Source organism: Cricetulus griseus, chromosome 3, assembly GCF_003668045.3.
Source record: "Cricetulus griseus strain 17A/GY chromosome 3, alternate assembly CriGri-PICRH-1.0, whole genome shotgun sequence".
NCBI lineage: Eukaryota > Metazoa > Chordata > Mammalia > Rodentia > Cricetidae > Cricetulus > Cricetulus griseus.
In genome coordinates, this window is record NC_048596.1 from 147,819,707 (window position 1) to 147,834,121 (window position 14,415).

At 38.9% G+C, this 14,415-nt stretch overlaps 1 protein-coding gene across 3 annotated transcripts in view; it reads left to right on the forward strand.

Annotated features, from left to right (window-relative positions):
- Window positions 1–14,415, forward strand: part of LOC100765471 (protein kinase C-binding protein NELL1) — an 864,465-nt gene that overhangs the window by 810,615 nt on the left and 39,435 nt on the right. For 2 of the 3 annotated variants that reach the window (XM_027410508.2, XM_035442493.1), the window contains one exon: window positions 3,452–3,592. The exons of the other annotated variant lie outside the window; for it this stretch is intronic. In XM_027410508.2, the coding sequence (XP_027266309.1) occupies window positions 3,452–3,592 (141 nt within the window). The remainder of the gene's footprint in view (window positions 1–3,451; window positions 3,593–14,415) is intronic. 3 annotated transcript variants of the gene reach the window in all.

Sequence of the window (14,415 nt, forward strand, 5' to 3'; positions counted from 1 at the left end):
CAGCAAGAAATTGGAATTTCATAGTAAACTCATGGGGTCCCCATTCCCACAGCATCTGTCTTGTTTGTTCACCAGCAGCAAGTGCTGACTGAGAGAAACAAGTTTCCACAGACAAAGGCAGTCCTGCCTCAGCTTGACGGGAGCTATCCTTTATAATTTGTAAAGACTTGGTGTGGCTGAAAACACTCTTGAGTGTTTTCTGTATTTGGACATGTAGTGGCTGCATGGAACACTGTTGTGAACTACAGAAGGGATAACCAGTGTTATGAGCATCACACACATGTGTGCTTCCCACATGCAGCAAGGGTACAAATAGAGTGGATTTCTGGCTCTAATTCATCTTTCACTAAGACCATAAATATGCGGCATTATCATCCAGTATCTGTGTATGATCTGTGGTTATTCTTTATAGACTCCCAGAATCTGCTATGAGGAGTGAACTCTAAGGAAAAGGAGTCTTCATTGTCTTTCTCATTTCCAGAGGAAGCCAGAAGTTCTCTGGGGTCCCTGGGGAAGTCCCAGACTTTTAACTTAGCATCCTTACTGGATGTGAAGTGGATGCTTGTCCTGGTTTACATTCTGCCACTGTGATAAAACACTCTAAGCAAAAGCAACTTGGGGAGGAGCAGGGTTTTTGTCAATTGCACATGGAGGTTACAGTCTACCATTGAGAAAAGTCAGACAGGAATTTGAAGTAAAAACTATGGAAGAAAGGTATTTGTTGGTATACTCATAGACTCATTATCAGGCTCTTGCTTAGCTAGCTTTCTTATACACCTGCCTAGGTATGGTACTGCCTACAGTAGTCTATACCTTCCTATAGTAATTAAAAATCAACCCAGTCCTCTACCGACATACCCACAGGCCGATATTATCTGGGAAATCTCTGAATTGAGATCCCTTTCTCAGGTGACTGACTGTAGCCTGTATCAATGTCTACTAGGTCACTTGTGTCAACAGATAACTTGACTCCTCTACTACTTTAAAAACCTTATTAGTATCACCATTTTTTTAAAGAAATCAACAAAGTGTTTGCACATCATTTATCCTGCCCCTGGAAATTCCCCACTGAATTTATAGTGGAAGTGATATCATCTTCATCATCATCATCACCATCATTACCATTATCATCATCAGTTCATCAAAATAGGATCTTACTATGTTGCCTTGCTGGCCTGAAAGTCACTATGGAAAACAGACTGGCCTCAAACATGCAGAGATTCACCTGAGTTTCTTCCTGAGTGCTGGGATTAAAGGTGCATGTTACCATGCCTGGCTTGGAGGAGTTATTTTTAAAATCAGATTATTCATCCTCTGAACCTGAAAGGAAAGAGAAAGAAGTTTAAATAGGGTTTTCATGAGTAAGGCTAGATAAACAATGGTTTTGTTCTATAAGACACCTTAGCTTTCTATCCCTGCTTTCCCCAAACCCTAAGGATGGAAAGGCAGCTGTTACAGTTTCTAACAGCTGAGATATTTATAAATATCAAAGGTAGAACTTCTTGCTACTTCCATGTAAAGACATGTCTTTCAGCCTGACACAAGGAAATCATTTCTGAAAATTCCTTCTTCGCTTATACTTTGTATTTTCCACTGCCTTGTATTCAGAGAGCACAGAGCTGACTCTGCAAGCTGAGGTGAGCCTTTTCCCTGTGTGAACTGAGACCTTACCCCATCTCACTTTGTATTTTTGAGAATTTTGTCTGTCACACAGCTTCCACCTATAAAATTTGGGAAGTGACAATCAGCATTAAATGTTGAGAGATCATTCCATGGGATTTGTACAACTACACACACAATCTAATTGCAGTGTCTAAAGATGCCAGAGAGGTAATGGGTCCTGGCATGCAGATACCTATTGGGAATATTGTATAAAAGGAATGCTTGCTGGGAAATGGGTGATAGGGCAGAGCTGGTTCTAATCAGCTTTCTCTCTTTACTTAGCTGGGTTATCGTGAGGTGACATTTTCATATTTCAGGCTAAATCATTAGCTCAGTGTACAACTCTGGCTTCAAGAAGTTGTAACTGTAAACTGACTCTGAGCTGATACCTTCAAGAGGCTTTGTAGAAAGAAATCCCAATGCATTCATTCATTATGTTTTATATTCCAGTGTTAATTGAATTTGTGCTCATATATGCTATTATTCAGATATTTCCAGGAGAACAAAGAGAAGGTTATTAGCCAACAATGGCCACATTCCAAGAAATAATTACATGGAAGAATTCTATAAGAAGGAACCATCCCTGGCATGATAATCAGTGACCAGAGTCTGCCTAGTTTAGCTCAGGGGAAAGTCTTTGGGTTTAAAATTCTGTACATGATTCAGATATTTGCTGATTTTGAAGAATCAGTTCACAGAAAAAATAAGCAAAGCTCTAGAGACTTCCCTTTGTCAAGAATATGTGAAGAATGGGGACTTTTTAAATTAATGATACTAGTAAATTAGCATGTTACTATCCCCAGAGCAGTAGATACATGAGGTGTTGAAATTTCCCAAGAGAAAACATACACCAGTGAAATAAATTTGAAAAATGGTATGTAGGATTGAATGGTGTATGTGTGCTCATATATGCATGTGTGTGTGTGTGTGTGTGTGTGTGTGTGTGTGTGTGTGTGTGTACATGCATGGTTGTGTCTGTCTGTCTGTCTTTTCTGTGTGTCCTTTCTTTGTCAGGGCATAAGCACATTCTTGATAATATGACATCTATCCTCTGGTCTCTGCGGGAACAGTACCTAGCTATGATACCTTGTTCATCTCTCAGTATTTACAGATATCCATTTGTTGGTTAAATTAACTCATTTTCAAGTTTCTCCACTATACAAGTTGTGTGTGTGTGTGTGTGTGTGTGTGAGAGAGAGAGAGAGAGAGAGAGAGAGAGAGAGAGAGAGAGAGAGAGAGAGAGAGAGAGAAGCCGTGAAGCTATCATGTACACATGTATACACACCCACACACATGTATATATGGGAATTTTAAAAGGTCAATTAGATTTTCTTTTTTTCTTTTTTCTTTTTGGTTTTTGGAAACAGGGTTTCTCTGTATAGTCCTGGCTGACCTGGAACTAGCTCTGTAGACCAGGGGGGCATCGAAATCACAGAGATCTGCCTATCTCTGTCTCCCAAGTGCATTAAATGCATATTCCACCACTGCCCAGCTAGTTAGACCATTTGGATGCCCACCCAGAATGTGCAACTATAAATGGCTCAGGGACCAACAGTTTCTTTCAAACTGTTCTTTTATGTGAGAAGGTACTGGTGAGTGAAGGTTTCAACATTTTTTTTTTTTTAAATTCTGGGAGGCGGTGATTTACATTTGGCTCTTCCTGTAACTTTTATTTTAGATGATTTGTCAGCTGTAATATGTTGACATGAGCATGTTTGTGGTGTTTACTTTAAGGTTAGTATAAAAAGACACTAATGTCCAGGTGGGCTTGTGTTTTTCTCTGAGGCAGATATTGATGAATGTGCAGAGGGATTCGTTGAGTGCCACAACCACTCCCGCTGTGTTAACCTGCCAGGGTGGTACCACTGTGAGTGCAGAAGCGGTTTCCATGACGATGGGACCTACTCACTGTCCGGGGAGTCCTGCATTGGTAAGCAGCTCTCAGCAACACCCTGCACTTGAATCTTTGCAAGGGTATGACTTGCTTGCTACACCATATGATCACTCATAGTTAAATTAATCTGTTTTTAAATTCTTGCCCCCAACAATTTAGAGATTACACCAGGGATTATACAGGGTGTGGTACTGAGAATTTTATACCAAAGTAGAGCAGTCAGAGGAACAAAATCTGACTGTTTATGATGAGGGTGTTTAGTTTTTTTTTCTGTAAAACCATGATGATCATGATGATAAGCTGAAGTTTTTGACAGTCTGAGGAACAGCTGACATGTGGAAATAGTGCTAGATTTAGAATTAGAAAGTGGAGCTTGACTTCAAACTCTTAAAAGTCACTCTGCTCTCTCCTTATCCGGGGATGTGTAAAAGGAATACATGTGTCTTTCTAGAATGAAATGGAATGTCTATTTAAAATTGCAAGTTTCCAACTGATACCTGCATATGTTATATCTTGTGTTAACCTTGTGGCTGTTGCTGTTGCTCAGTCACAATCTCTTGCTATATCTTGCTATATGTTAACCTTGTAGTTGTTGCTGTTGCTGCAGTCACCGTCTCCTGCAATGTCACTCTAATCACCACCCTGCCTGTGCTTCTGTTCATGTTCAACACAGGATGTTTGCAGGGTGCTTAAGCTTAGGACTCTAAAGATGTGATGGAACTTAACCCATGAAAGATTTAACTCTTTCCTTGAGATTACTCGGAGACTGTGTATTCTATTGAATGAGTGAGGTTTCTACAGTGATTTAATCAGCATTTTCTTAACTTTTCCACGAGTGTTAGAGAATGGCAAGGATGAACTAAGCCACAGTGGGATGCATCATTAACTTTCCACCATCTTCTTGATGTTGGGATGAATGGGGGATGGAGCACAATTCCAGCTCTTTCACTTCTTGATGTTAGTTTAGGCAAACCCTTATCTAGTCTGTGCCTCAACTACCTACATCTGTAAATAGATATAGTGCTGGCCTGTAATTGTTATGAACATTGTAAGAGCTAAGGGGATTAGCATCTATTAAATATTCAAAATGTATTAGTGTTTATGTTAAATGTCAGTACATTTCAGCAGTATGTTAATACTCACCTGCATTTCTACTGTTGTTGAAATAAAGGTTTATAACTTCATGGAGAGCTTTTCTTTTAAGTTTTCAATACTTCCTTTACATGTTGTTGGTATTTCTGTATATATATTTCTATAGCTCATGATATAAAGTTTATGTGAACAGTCTTCAAAAGGACTGGAGACAGAGACAATATTAACATATATGTTACTAACTTTGAGGGATGAAATAAAAATTTGATTTTTGGTAATTATATGTAATGTCATTAATAAAGGAGATGCTTGGATTTTAGTTATAAAGAGCTTTAGAAACCACGGAGTTCATAAATGATTAGCCCTGCCATGGGCTGCACACCTCTGCATGTGCTGTGCCTCCAATGTGTATGGGAAACCAGGGGATGCCTTATGTACATCTGTTGTCCTCTTTGATGTATTCATAAGAACGATCGATCCCCTAGTCTGCTGATTTTATGCCCTTACCCAGGACAGTTTCAGTACTGCATTCCAGTTTCAAAGCATGGTTTATTCTTCTGCCTTTCCAGTGAGAATTATTGTAGTGGGTGTACAATAAATTAGGAAATGCAATCAGATTATGTACCTACCAAAGAAACTCTGACAGATGGGGTGGGTGCTTACTCCCAAACATAAGGTCTGTTTGATACCAGATAGAGCTGAACCTAGGTCAAGGGAACCAACATCATGTCACTGTGTACACATGTTCTACTATAACTGGCACAGTAGGTTGACATTTTATAGTCCTGGTGTTGGTCTCTATCTGCTGAGCTGAGTAGCATACATGAACATGCACAGGTGTGTATATACACTGTGTGTATGAGCTCATGCAAACCCTTGCTTCCTCCATGGACTCACTCCTATGCTGCATGAAGACCTTCCTGGTTGAAGTGGACTTTTTGACAAAAGGATGGTTGTTTTCATTCACATCACCCAGAACTTTAATTGATAATCTAAGTTATTTTTCTTTTTCTCACTTTCCCAAAAGACATGTGATTGTAATTCTGGCCATCACTCAATGTTTCTTTGGTAACTGACAGCAACTTGGTTGACTCAGAATTTTTTCTGTACAAAAAAATTTATAAATTGTGGTATGCTGTCTTTCTGTTCAAACTCATTTTAATACCACCTTCTCTATAAGCAACTTTTTAACTTCTCATGGTGGCATTATCCCTGCCTACTTCCTGGCTTCATCTCCTCAATGTGCTAGCCTGCTTGCTCTTCCCAGGCCTGAACATGGCAGTGAGTGCCTTCTAGTTCCTGGTTTGTCTTTACTGTCCTCACTGGTATGTGGCTTTGCTGCCTATGAGTTAGGTCTCATATCAAATGTTCTTATTTAAGCAGAGCTAGTTTGACTATTATATAAGTCTCTATATTTTATCTCCCTTGAGTATTTTGCTATATTATATATTTATATGTTAAAGACTCTTCAGAACATGGATAAGCACATTTCTCATAGTCTCTTGTCTCAAATATACATGTTCTTGGGAGGCAGAGACCTTGTCTGTATTTGAAAACTATACTTGTGACCTCTAGAAAAATTCAGTATTCAATAGAGCCGTGTCAAATGAGTGAAAGAAAAGCCATTCAAAATATATGAGGTCAGCTGTATTTTCTATTTGGCTTGGCATAGATAGGTCTATAGATTGTTCTGCAGGGTAAAAGATGTTAGATTCTGTAAAAATCACTGGAGATATTTCAGAAAAGAAATTCACTGAGCACTCCCAGTGCAACAACCCTGCATCACAGCTTCTGGGGATTTAACTGGGAACAAGTGGAGATGTCTATTCTTGAGGGATTTATGAACTGAAAACTCAAAATCATAATAACAGAGCTTAGTGGCAGTGAAAATTATCACACCTGAATAAGCCCTAGATAGCACAAACCCCTAATGCCTACATTTAAAAGAATAGGCAGTTCCTAAAACAACCTTTAAAATAAAAAGGTGGTTTTGCAAAATGGACTCATCTATACTTTTCCTCACAGACAATGATAGAAACACAAGCATTATAATCTAAAAATACAGCCATTTAGGCTTTTAGAAGAATAGGCTCATCATTCTATGCTGTTTTTTGTCAGATGGCAATAATAACATCTGATCTATTCACTTCATCAGAAACTCTACAGTGTTGACACAATAAAGAACAGCTTTCACACAAGATTTATTTTTATGTATAAAAATATTCAAGATTTGCCTCTTTTTCTCAAAGCAGATCATGTGACCAGACAATTGAGACATTATAGAGGTGGAGTCATTATACACAAGAGACTCATTGCTGGCAATTATTCTCTGTATTTTTCATTTGTGCAATGATACCAGAAGACAAGGACACAGATACCTGTGTTTAGTATCATCAGAAGGTGCCATTGGCCTGCTGTGACATTGTTTTGATGAAATGGTAGGAGTCTGTGATCCTCGGTGCTAATGTGTATGTAATATGCTAATGTAAGCAGATGTGTGTGAGTGAGTGTGTGTGTGTGTACATATACATGTGTATGTGTGGATTTGCAGATGTGGATATGTGCATGTGTGTGGATTTGTACATGTGTACATGCAGGTATACAGAGGACAGACATTAATGTTTGGCTGTTGTCTGTGATCACTTTTCTTACTATATGAGCAGAATTTCCCACTGAACCTGTGCAATGCAGCTATCTGGTTGGCCAATGATCTGCAGAAATCCTTCTATCTCTGCCCCCTGCCAGCATTGGAATTATGGGCAAATATTACGATGCCACAATTTCACATGTGTGCTAGGAATTGGAACTCAGTTCTTCATGCTTATAGGGCAGTCACTTTATTGCAGGACCATTGCTCCAGCATAGAGGCTGCTTTTCTATCCATGCAGAGTAGTCAGCACCACCAAGAAACACTATTTACTTAGTGGGTATAGAATGGCACTCTGATATTCTGAATGAATCACTTCCCCTCCCTCTCCATGTCACTGTGCCAGCATATTCTCAGTCTTGCTCATGAACCATTTTTTCCTCAGTGTGTTACTCTTTGTGAATTTCTCCCATTTTTACTGGCCAAAGTTCTAATCAAGTCCTACTCTTCAAACCTGGGATTTCCAAACTCATTTCGCATGAGATCTCGGGTACCTTTTAAAGACTGTCTATGATCTAGCAGCCTAATCATGAGAATTACTTTCAATTGGTCTCATGTGGGACCTGGACTGCAGTGTTCTTTTAAAACATCTCCAAGTGACTAGAAAGAATGCCTGGTTATCACATAAAACCATTGTCATAGATGTTGTTCATTAATGAGAACAGTTTTTTTTTTTAAAAAAAAAAACCTCCCATATTATGTGGACATACAGCCATTTATTCATAACACAATTACCAGATAAATCTTCTGTTATTAATCAGTTTTTCATCCCTACAAGCATTTTGGTATGTTCTGTATATCTGTATTAAGTTAAACCATGTTGGGAATGCTTTATTGTAATTAATAAGCAAAACTTGAGAATCCAAAAAAATCCATTTTTGTTGAGGCACACTGGAGGAAGACACAGTTATTCTCCCAACACTAGGTAGCTGTCAGCCTCCTGTACTACCTTCTCCCTAGGACATAGTACAGAGAAGAAGGCACCATCCTATGATCTGCTCTCTGGTCTCAATGAACAGTACAACTGCATGGACAGCTGTGCACCCTCTGTTACCATATAATGAAGAATAAACTGATATTATTAGAAATTATTAACATAGTGTTTTAAACAATTAATTATTATTATTTTATTGTTAACTTCATCACCATATAAAATAACAATAAATAACCAGGAAAGTATGTAAGGTTCTAATGTAATTTCTTTTTAAAATGTTTGCTAGCACATCTTAATTATTCAGGGGTATGATGACATTTCCATGCATGTTAGCTGTTTATGATTTTCAGATATACCAAGGGACTGAGTGGGTAAAGGCAAATACAGGATGGATCGATGTCAGTAGGACCCAAATAGAGAGGTTGAGAACATGGTCCACATTCATTTATCTGTATACCTTTGAACGACCTCACAATGGAGCTGATGAACCAGATGAGAAGAATGAGCCCTGTCAACCCCTTTTGGAAGTTTGGAATACACTTGAAAGTCCAGCCCACCCACATGTGTACAAACCTGGGTCTGTGAAGCAGGACAAGAAGGCACAATGTGTTGTAGAGATTTCCCTGAGAAGACAAATGCTCTTCCTCATTTCATTGAAAAACACTTTACACATGACACTGGAACAGAGTCTGTCATACCAAAGTCTCAGCAGTCACCTGGACAAACAGGCTAATAGTACAAGTCTGTGTAACGCTGAACACTGGAATTAAAGCCAGGTGTTTGGTAGAATTCTAATAAGATCTCAAATTAAATCAGGTCTATCCTGTTACACACCCCATGTTATGTGTTACTGTGACAAAATATTTGAGACAGATGATATGAAAGGATGAAGGTTTAAAGAGGCTTAAACCTCCATCCTTGGCCAAGAATATTGCCTTTAGGTCTATAGCAAGGCAGAGCATCATGGTGGGGATCATGTGACAGAGAAAAGTGATTACCTCATGAAAGCCAGGGAGCAGATAAAAAAGAGGGGAAGAAATGACTGGGGCAACTAATATCATTCAAAGGCAGGCCCTCAATGGTCTACTTCATTCAGCCAGGCCTCCTGTACCTCCCAGTTGGCCCATTAGGGTCAGAAACCAGAAATGAATTGATGTACTGATGATATCAAAACCCTGATGATCCAGTCACCTCTTAAAGGCCATTACCCTAAACACTGTTGCATTGTGGTGCAAGCCTTTAGCGCATGGACTTTTGGGAGTCATTTAAGACTCAAACCATGTTGTCATCTCAGACCCTGTTTAGTATAGATTTGGTGTCAATTTCCATGTTATTGAAATACCTTTCTAATGGTCATAGTAACTAGCAATGGTCATGAAGCAGTACAGAGGATATGGGGAGCCATGGGCTCAGTTCTTGTCAGATGGCCACTATATAAATGAAAATAGAGGAGACAATTAGGATGTTGGTACATAAATGCACACATGTACATCACACACACACACACACACACACACACACACACACACAAATGCATGCATCAGCATATATGCATACATGCATTCATACTTGATACATACATAGACATATACATACATAATATGCATATCCATAAAACAGTACTAAGGTGGTGGTGAGATGTATGTTGCAGTGGATACATCCCCTAGGAATTTTAAAACTTGGAATTTGAAAAAAAAAAAAAGAAATCACCATGAAGCAAGCAGTAGTGTTCTTATACAAACTACAGTTCATTGTAAAATGATGTGGTTAGCACTATAAAATATGGAGGCAATTAGGGGAGAAAGGAATCAGTTCAGACCAGAGAACAGTCATATCAGATGGCATATGAACCTTTGGACTCAAAGGTAAGAAAATATATGAAAAAAATATATGATAATCTATATGTTATTCAACGTTGTAAGAGCTTTCCATTTCCTGATTCATTTATGCTCAGAATAATTCTGTTAGAAAGTGATTTGCATAATGACCATTTAATGAACAAGTAAGCTGAGTCTTCTTTATATGTTATGAATATCCCAGATTAATATGGCCTAAAAATCTCCTTTATTTACCAGACATGTTTGGAATTTTTTTGAGAATTTCCTACATGAGTACTGTCTTTACATCATAGCTACGTTTTTTTTTTTTCTGTCCCTTCCAACTTCTCTTGTGTCTCCATCTATTGTCTCCTAATTCATGACCTCCTCTTCTTTTGTTACTGATTATTCTTACACAGACAGACAGACATACACACTAACAAAACCTATAGAGTCCACTGAGTGTTGCTCATATATATATATTTGTTTAGAGTTAACCACTTGGGACTGGATAAACTATTGGTGGCCCATCACTATAGGAGAGTAATTACTTATGAAAGAATGTACCCATTGAAAGCTCATGAGTTAATGCTGATTCCTGGAACTTTCTAGAAAGCCTTTTAAGGAAGTGTCATTGAAAAATAAGCAGCTCCTGAAGAGACTTCTTTTCTAGGTCTGTAGCAAAGATTTGTTGATTGTGCAAGCTGTGTAAATAGCAGATCATTTTAAATTGTAAGTTGAACTTTCTTAGAAGGAAGCTAAATCAATCTATGCCTGTGTGTCTATTACTTTCTTTGTTGGTCATTTAATATGAGTCATTCAGCTCCATTGTTCTGTGGTGAGTTCTGGCTTTCTGACGTGTAGTTGGCGTTGCATGAGATAAATAGTTCCACAATCATGCTTTGGATGGTTGTGATTCTGCTTTCATAGAATTTATATTTTGTCTCCTGTGATGGTTTGAATAAAATGCACCCCCTAGGCCCATAGCGGGTGTCACTATTAGAAGGTGTGTGGCTTTGTTGAAGTAGGTGTGGCTTTAGGGAGGAAGTACATCACTAGGGAGCTGGTTTTGAGGTCTCAAATGCTCAAACCAGGCCTAGTAGCTCTCAGTTCACTTCCTGCTGCCTGCAGATTTCAATGTAGAACTCTCAGTACCAAGTCTGCCTTCATGCCTCCATACTTCCTACCATGTTGGTAATGGACTAAACCTCTGAACTATAAGCCAGCCTCAATTAAATGTTTCCCTTTATAAGAGTTTGCATGGTCATGGTGTCTCTTCATAGCAATAGAAACCCTGAGACATCTCATCTTTATACAGTCAGATTCATTTGTTTTAAATAGTATTCAGAGAGCTGCTCTCTTATCCATGCTGGTTGGCTAAGACTTGAAAATAGGGTTTCATAGATCAGACCATAGGTCTCTCGAAGGAACATGCTGAGTCAGACTCTGTGTATAGGGATGGACATGTATGATGCAGAGCTTTTGAGGCTGGAGATGACACTTTTGTGATATGATGACCCACCCAGTGGGAGGTCAGAAGAAGGGAAAGCTACCAGAAAAGCTTTAAGGAGCTGGACTGGGGTGTGCAGACAAGTAACTGTTGGGTATTACCCAAGGAAAAACACAGACCAAGAAAGTGTTTTCCAGTGTGCCTAGGGTTATTTTTTTAGAGCTTTCTTCTCATATGAATGTAGCATCTCTAAATATCAGCCATCAAGAGCTATAATATGATTTTTTTTCTTATGGGATTATAAAGGTTGTTGCTAGCAAGTTTTCTTTATACATTTTTAGGGATTTTGTTTCATTATTATTATTATTTGACACACACTCTCATCATGTAGTCCCAGGTGTCCTGGAGCTATACATACACCAGTCTGAATCTCTCAGTCCTCCTGCCTCGCCCACTCTTGTAATGGAATTTACCAGGGTTTGCCTCTTTTAAATTGTTAAGTGATGTTTTTGCTTTCTTCCTGAGTAGTCAGACAGTTCTACTAGTGAGAAAAGAGAAAGTGGGATACCCTGAAGACTTAATTCCTCTATATGAAATGTCCTGCATAGATAATGGCTGTGATTCCAGAAGTGTGACCCTCTAGGAAGCACTGCCTACTTTCATTTGAGGTTCTTAGAAATACAAATTTCATTCACTCAAAACAAAGAAATCTGGGATTCTGGTTTTGATGAGCCTCTGTTGGCTAATGCTGATGCCCACACATGTCTGCAAACCACTGCAATGGATTTCCCCTGAGAATCTCCAGAGGAGCCAGGGATACTAAGTAACTGTGCGTGTACATCTGGAGTTACAACTCACAGAGGACATGAGTCGATATTTTCCCTGGGATCTCAGTAAGATGCTGACCCTCTACAGAGTGACAATCCCTGTGAAAATGACAGGTCCCCGAGTCAGCATTTCCGGCTGTAATTCTGATTCAACTCCTCTGTGTTTTCTGCCTGGAGATCTGTAACTTTATCCAGGGAGATTCATCTGCCTTCTTTTCTCACTTCCAGAATAACCCTTGGTGTTGAATACTATGCACTTGTCAGCTTCTTGTCTCTTGAGGCTCAGTATGAACAATCGTTTCATTACAGAAACTTCTGGCTTAAATGCTTTAGAGGCAAAGATCATGTCTAAGCAGCAATTCAGACATCAGCATCTACAACTTCTTTGGGAGGGATATTGAATTGTTTGCTTTAGTTTGAGGTTGCTCCTGCTGCTCTGAAATGTTTACCTGTGGCTTTATGAGCATAGCATCTTAAACTGCATTACTCAGATCAAATAGAACACTGTTGGCAAAAAAAAAAATCCCCATTCATTTTTGAGTCCTTCTTGAAATCTGAGTGGCAGAAAAGGAGGCAAGCAGAGAGTGGTGGAGGGTACAGTGTGGGCAAGCCAGGTATGTAATGTTTCAGTGAGAGTGGGTTGGAGCAAGTGGAGGAAGCATGGTGTTTCCCTTGAAGAGTGAGAAAGAAAAGGAGGTAAAATTGTGGATCAAGGGCAATAAAATTTCCAGGTCAAGCACATGTGGAGGTAAATGCTCCAGGGATCAACAGCCATCTGAGTACAGACATCCACAAAGGGAGCTAGTTGTAGATCAGGGTTGGGGGTGTAATAATACAAACCCAATCAGGCACCTGATATATGGGTGTGAGGGTGGGAAATTAGGAGAAGGGAGACTGCAAGGCTATAAACCATATCATGATGGAGGAGTTGAGAGTATTGAAGCCTTGTAATAAGTTTCTCCCAATACTGAAATTTTATGATGTGTGAAATCACATGATGTCTTTTGTAGAAGCAACCCTTTTAATGTATCGTGTAGCTACATAAACTCAGAATCACTTCTCATGGGATTAGTTAATGTTGCTTGATGGTTGGTTGGACTGAAAAACTCCTAAGGAATCAGTAAGACCTATCTTTGTGTGCATCTGTGAGTGGTGCATTTCTAGAGATAACTGACTGTGAGATAGGGTATTCTCTGAGTATGGGTGGTAGCATCCTGTGAACTGGGTTCCAGATTGAATAATGAGGTATATTAATAATATTAATAATATGGTGACCACTAGAAGTCATTATTTACTCCTGTTTCATATGCAGTGTGGCCAGTCACCACATATCCCTCTGGAAGTACCTTCCCTGTCATGATATGTACCTTTAACTGTGAGCTAAGACCAAGTGATCTTCTTTAAGTAACCTTCTTCAGATATTTTCTCACAGCAATGAGAAGAATAACCAACATGCTTATCAGATTAAAAATCTACTCAATAAGCATCTGTTAGCAAATGAATGAATAAAGAGACCCCCAAAGTGACTGGTTTTATTACCAATGAGGACATTGACCCATATCCAAGTTATCCTGCTAAGCATAGCTGAACCTTGTGTGAATGGCAAGAATCTTTTGTTTCAATTCTAGAAGCCTCAAAGAAAAACAAGGGAATATTAAAGATGGACACAGTAAGAGAGTAATTTAAAATGGTAAATAAATTTTTTAATTACTAATAAAATTACAATATGGAGGATGATTCCAGTGAAGTAGAATAAGTCTAACTTGTATAGAAGAGACTTGATGTGTTTTTTGTGTTTATTTTTAAGATATGTTTTATTACTTTAGTGTGTGTGTGTGTGTGTGTGTGTGTGTGTGTGTGTGTGTGTGTGTGTGCATGTCAGTATATGCATATGATTGCCCATGGAGGCCAGAAGTGTGGGATCCTCTTGAAATGCAGTTAAATGAAGATGGAGCCACTTAAAATGGATCCTGGAACTGAATTTTTGTCCCCTGGATGAACAGCAAGTACTCTTAACCACTGAGACATCTCCCCATTCCTAGGTAGGTTGTTTTTAAAATACAAGAAGAAAGTAGGAAGGAGGCATGATAGA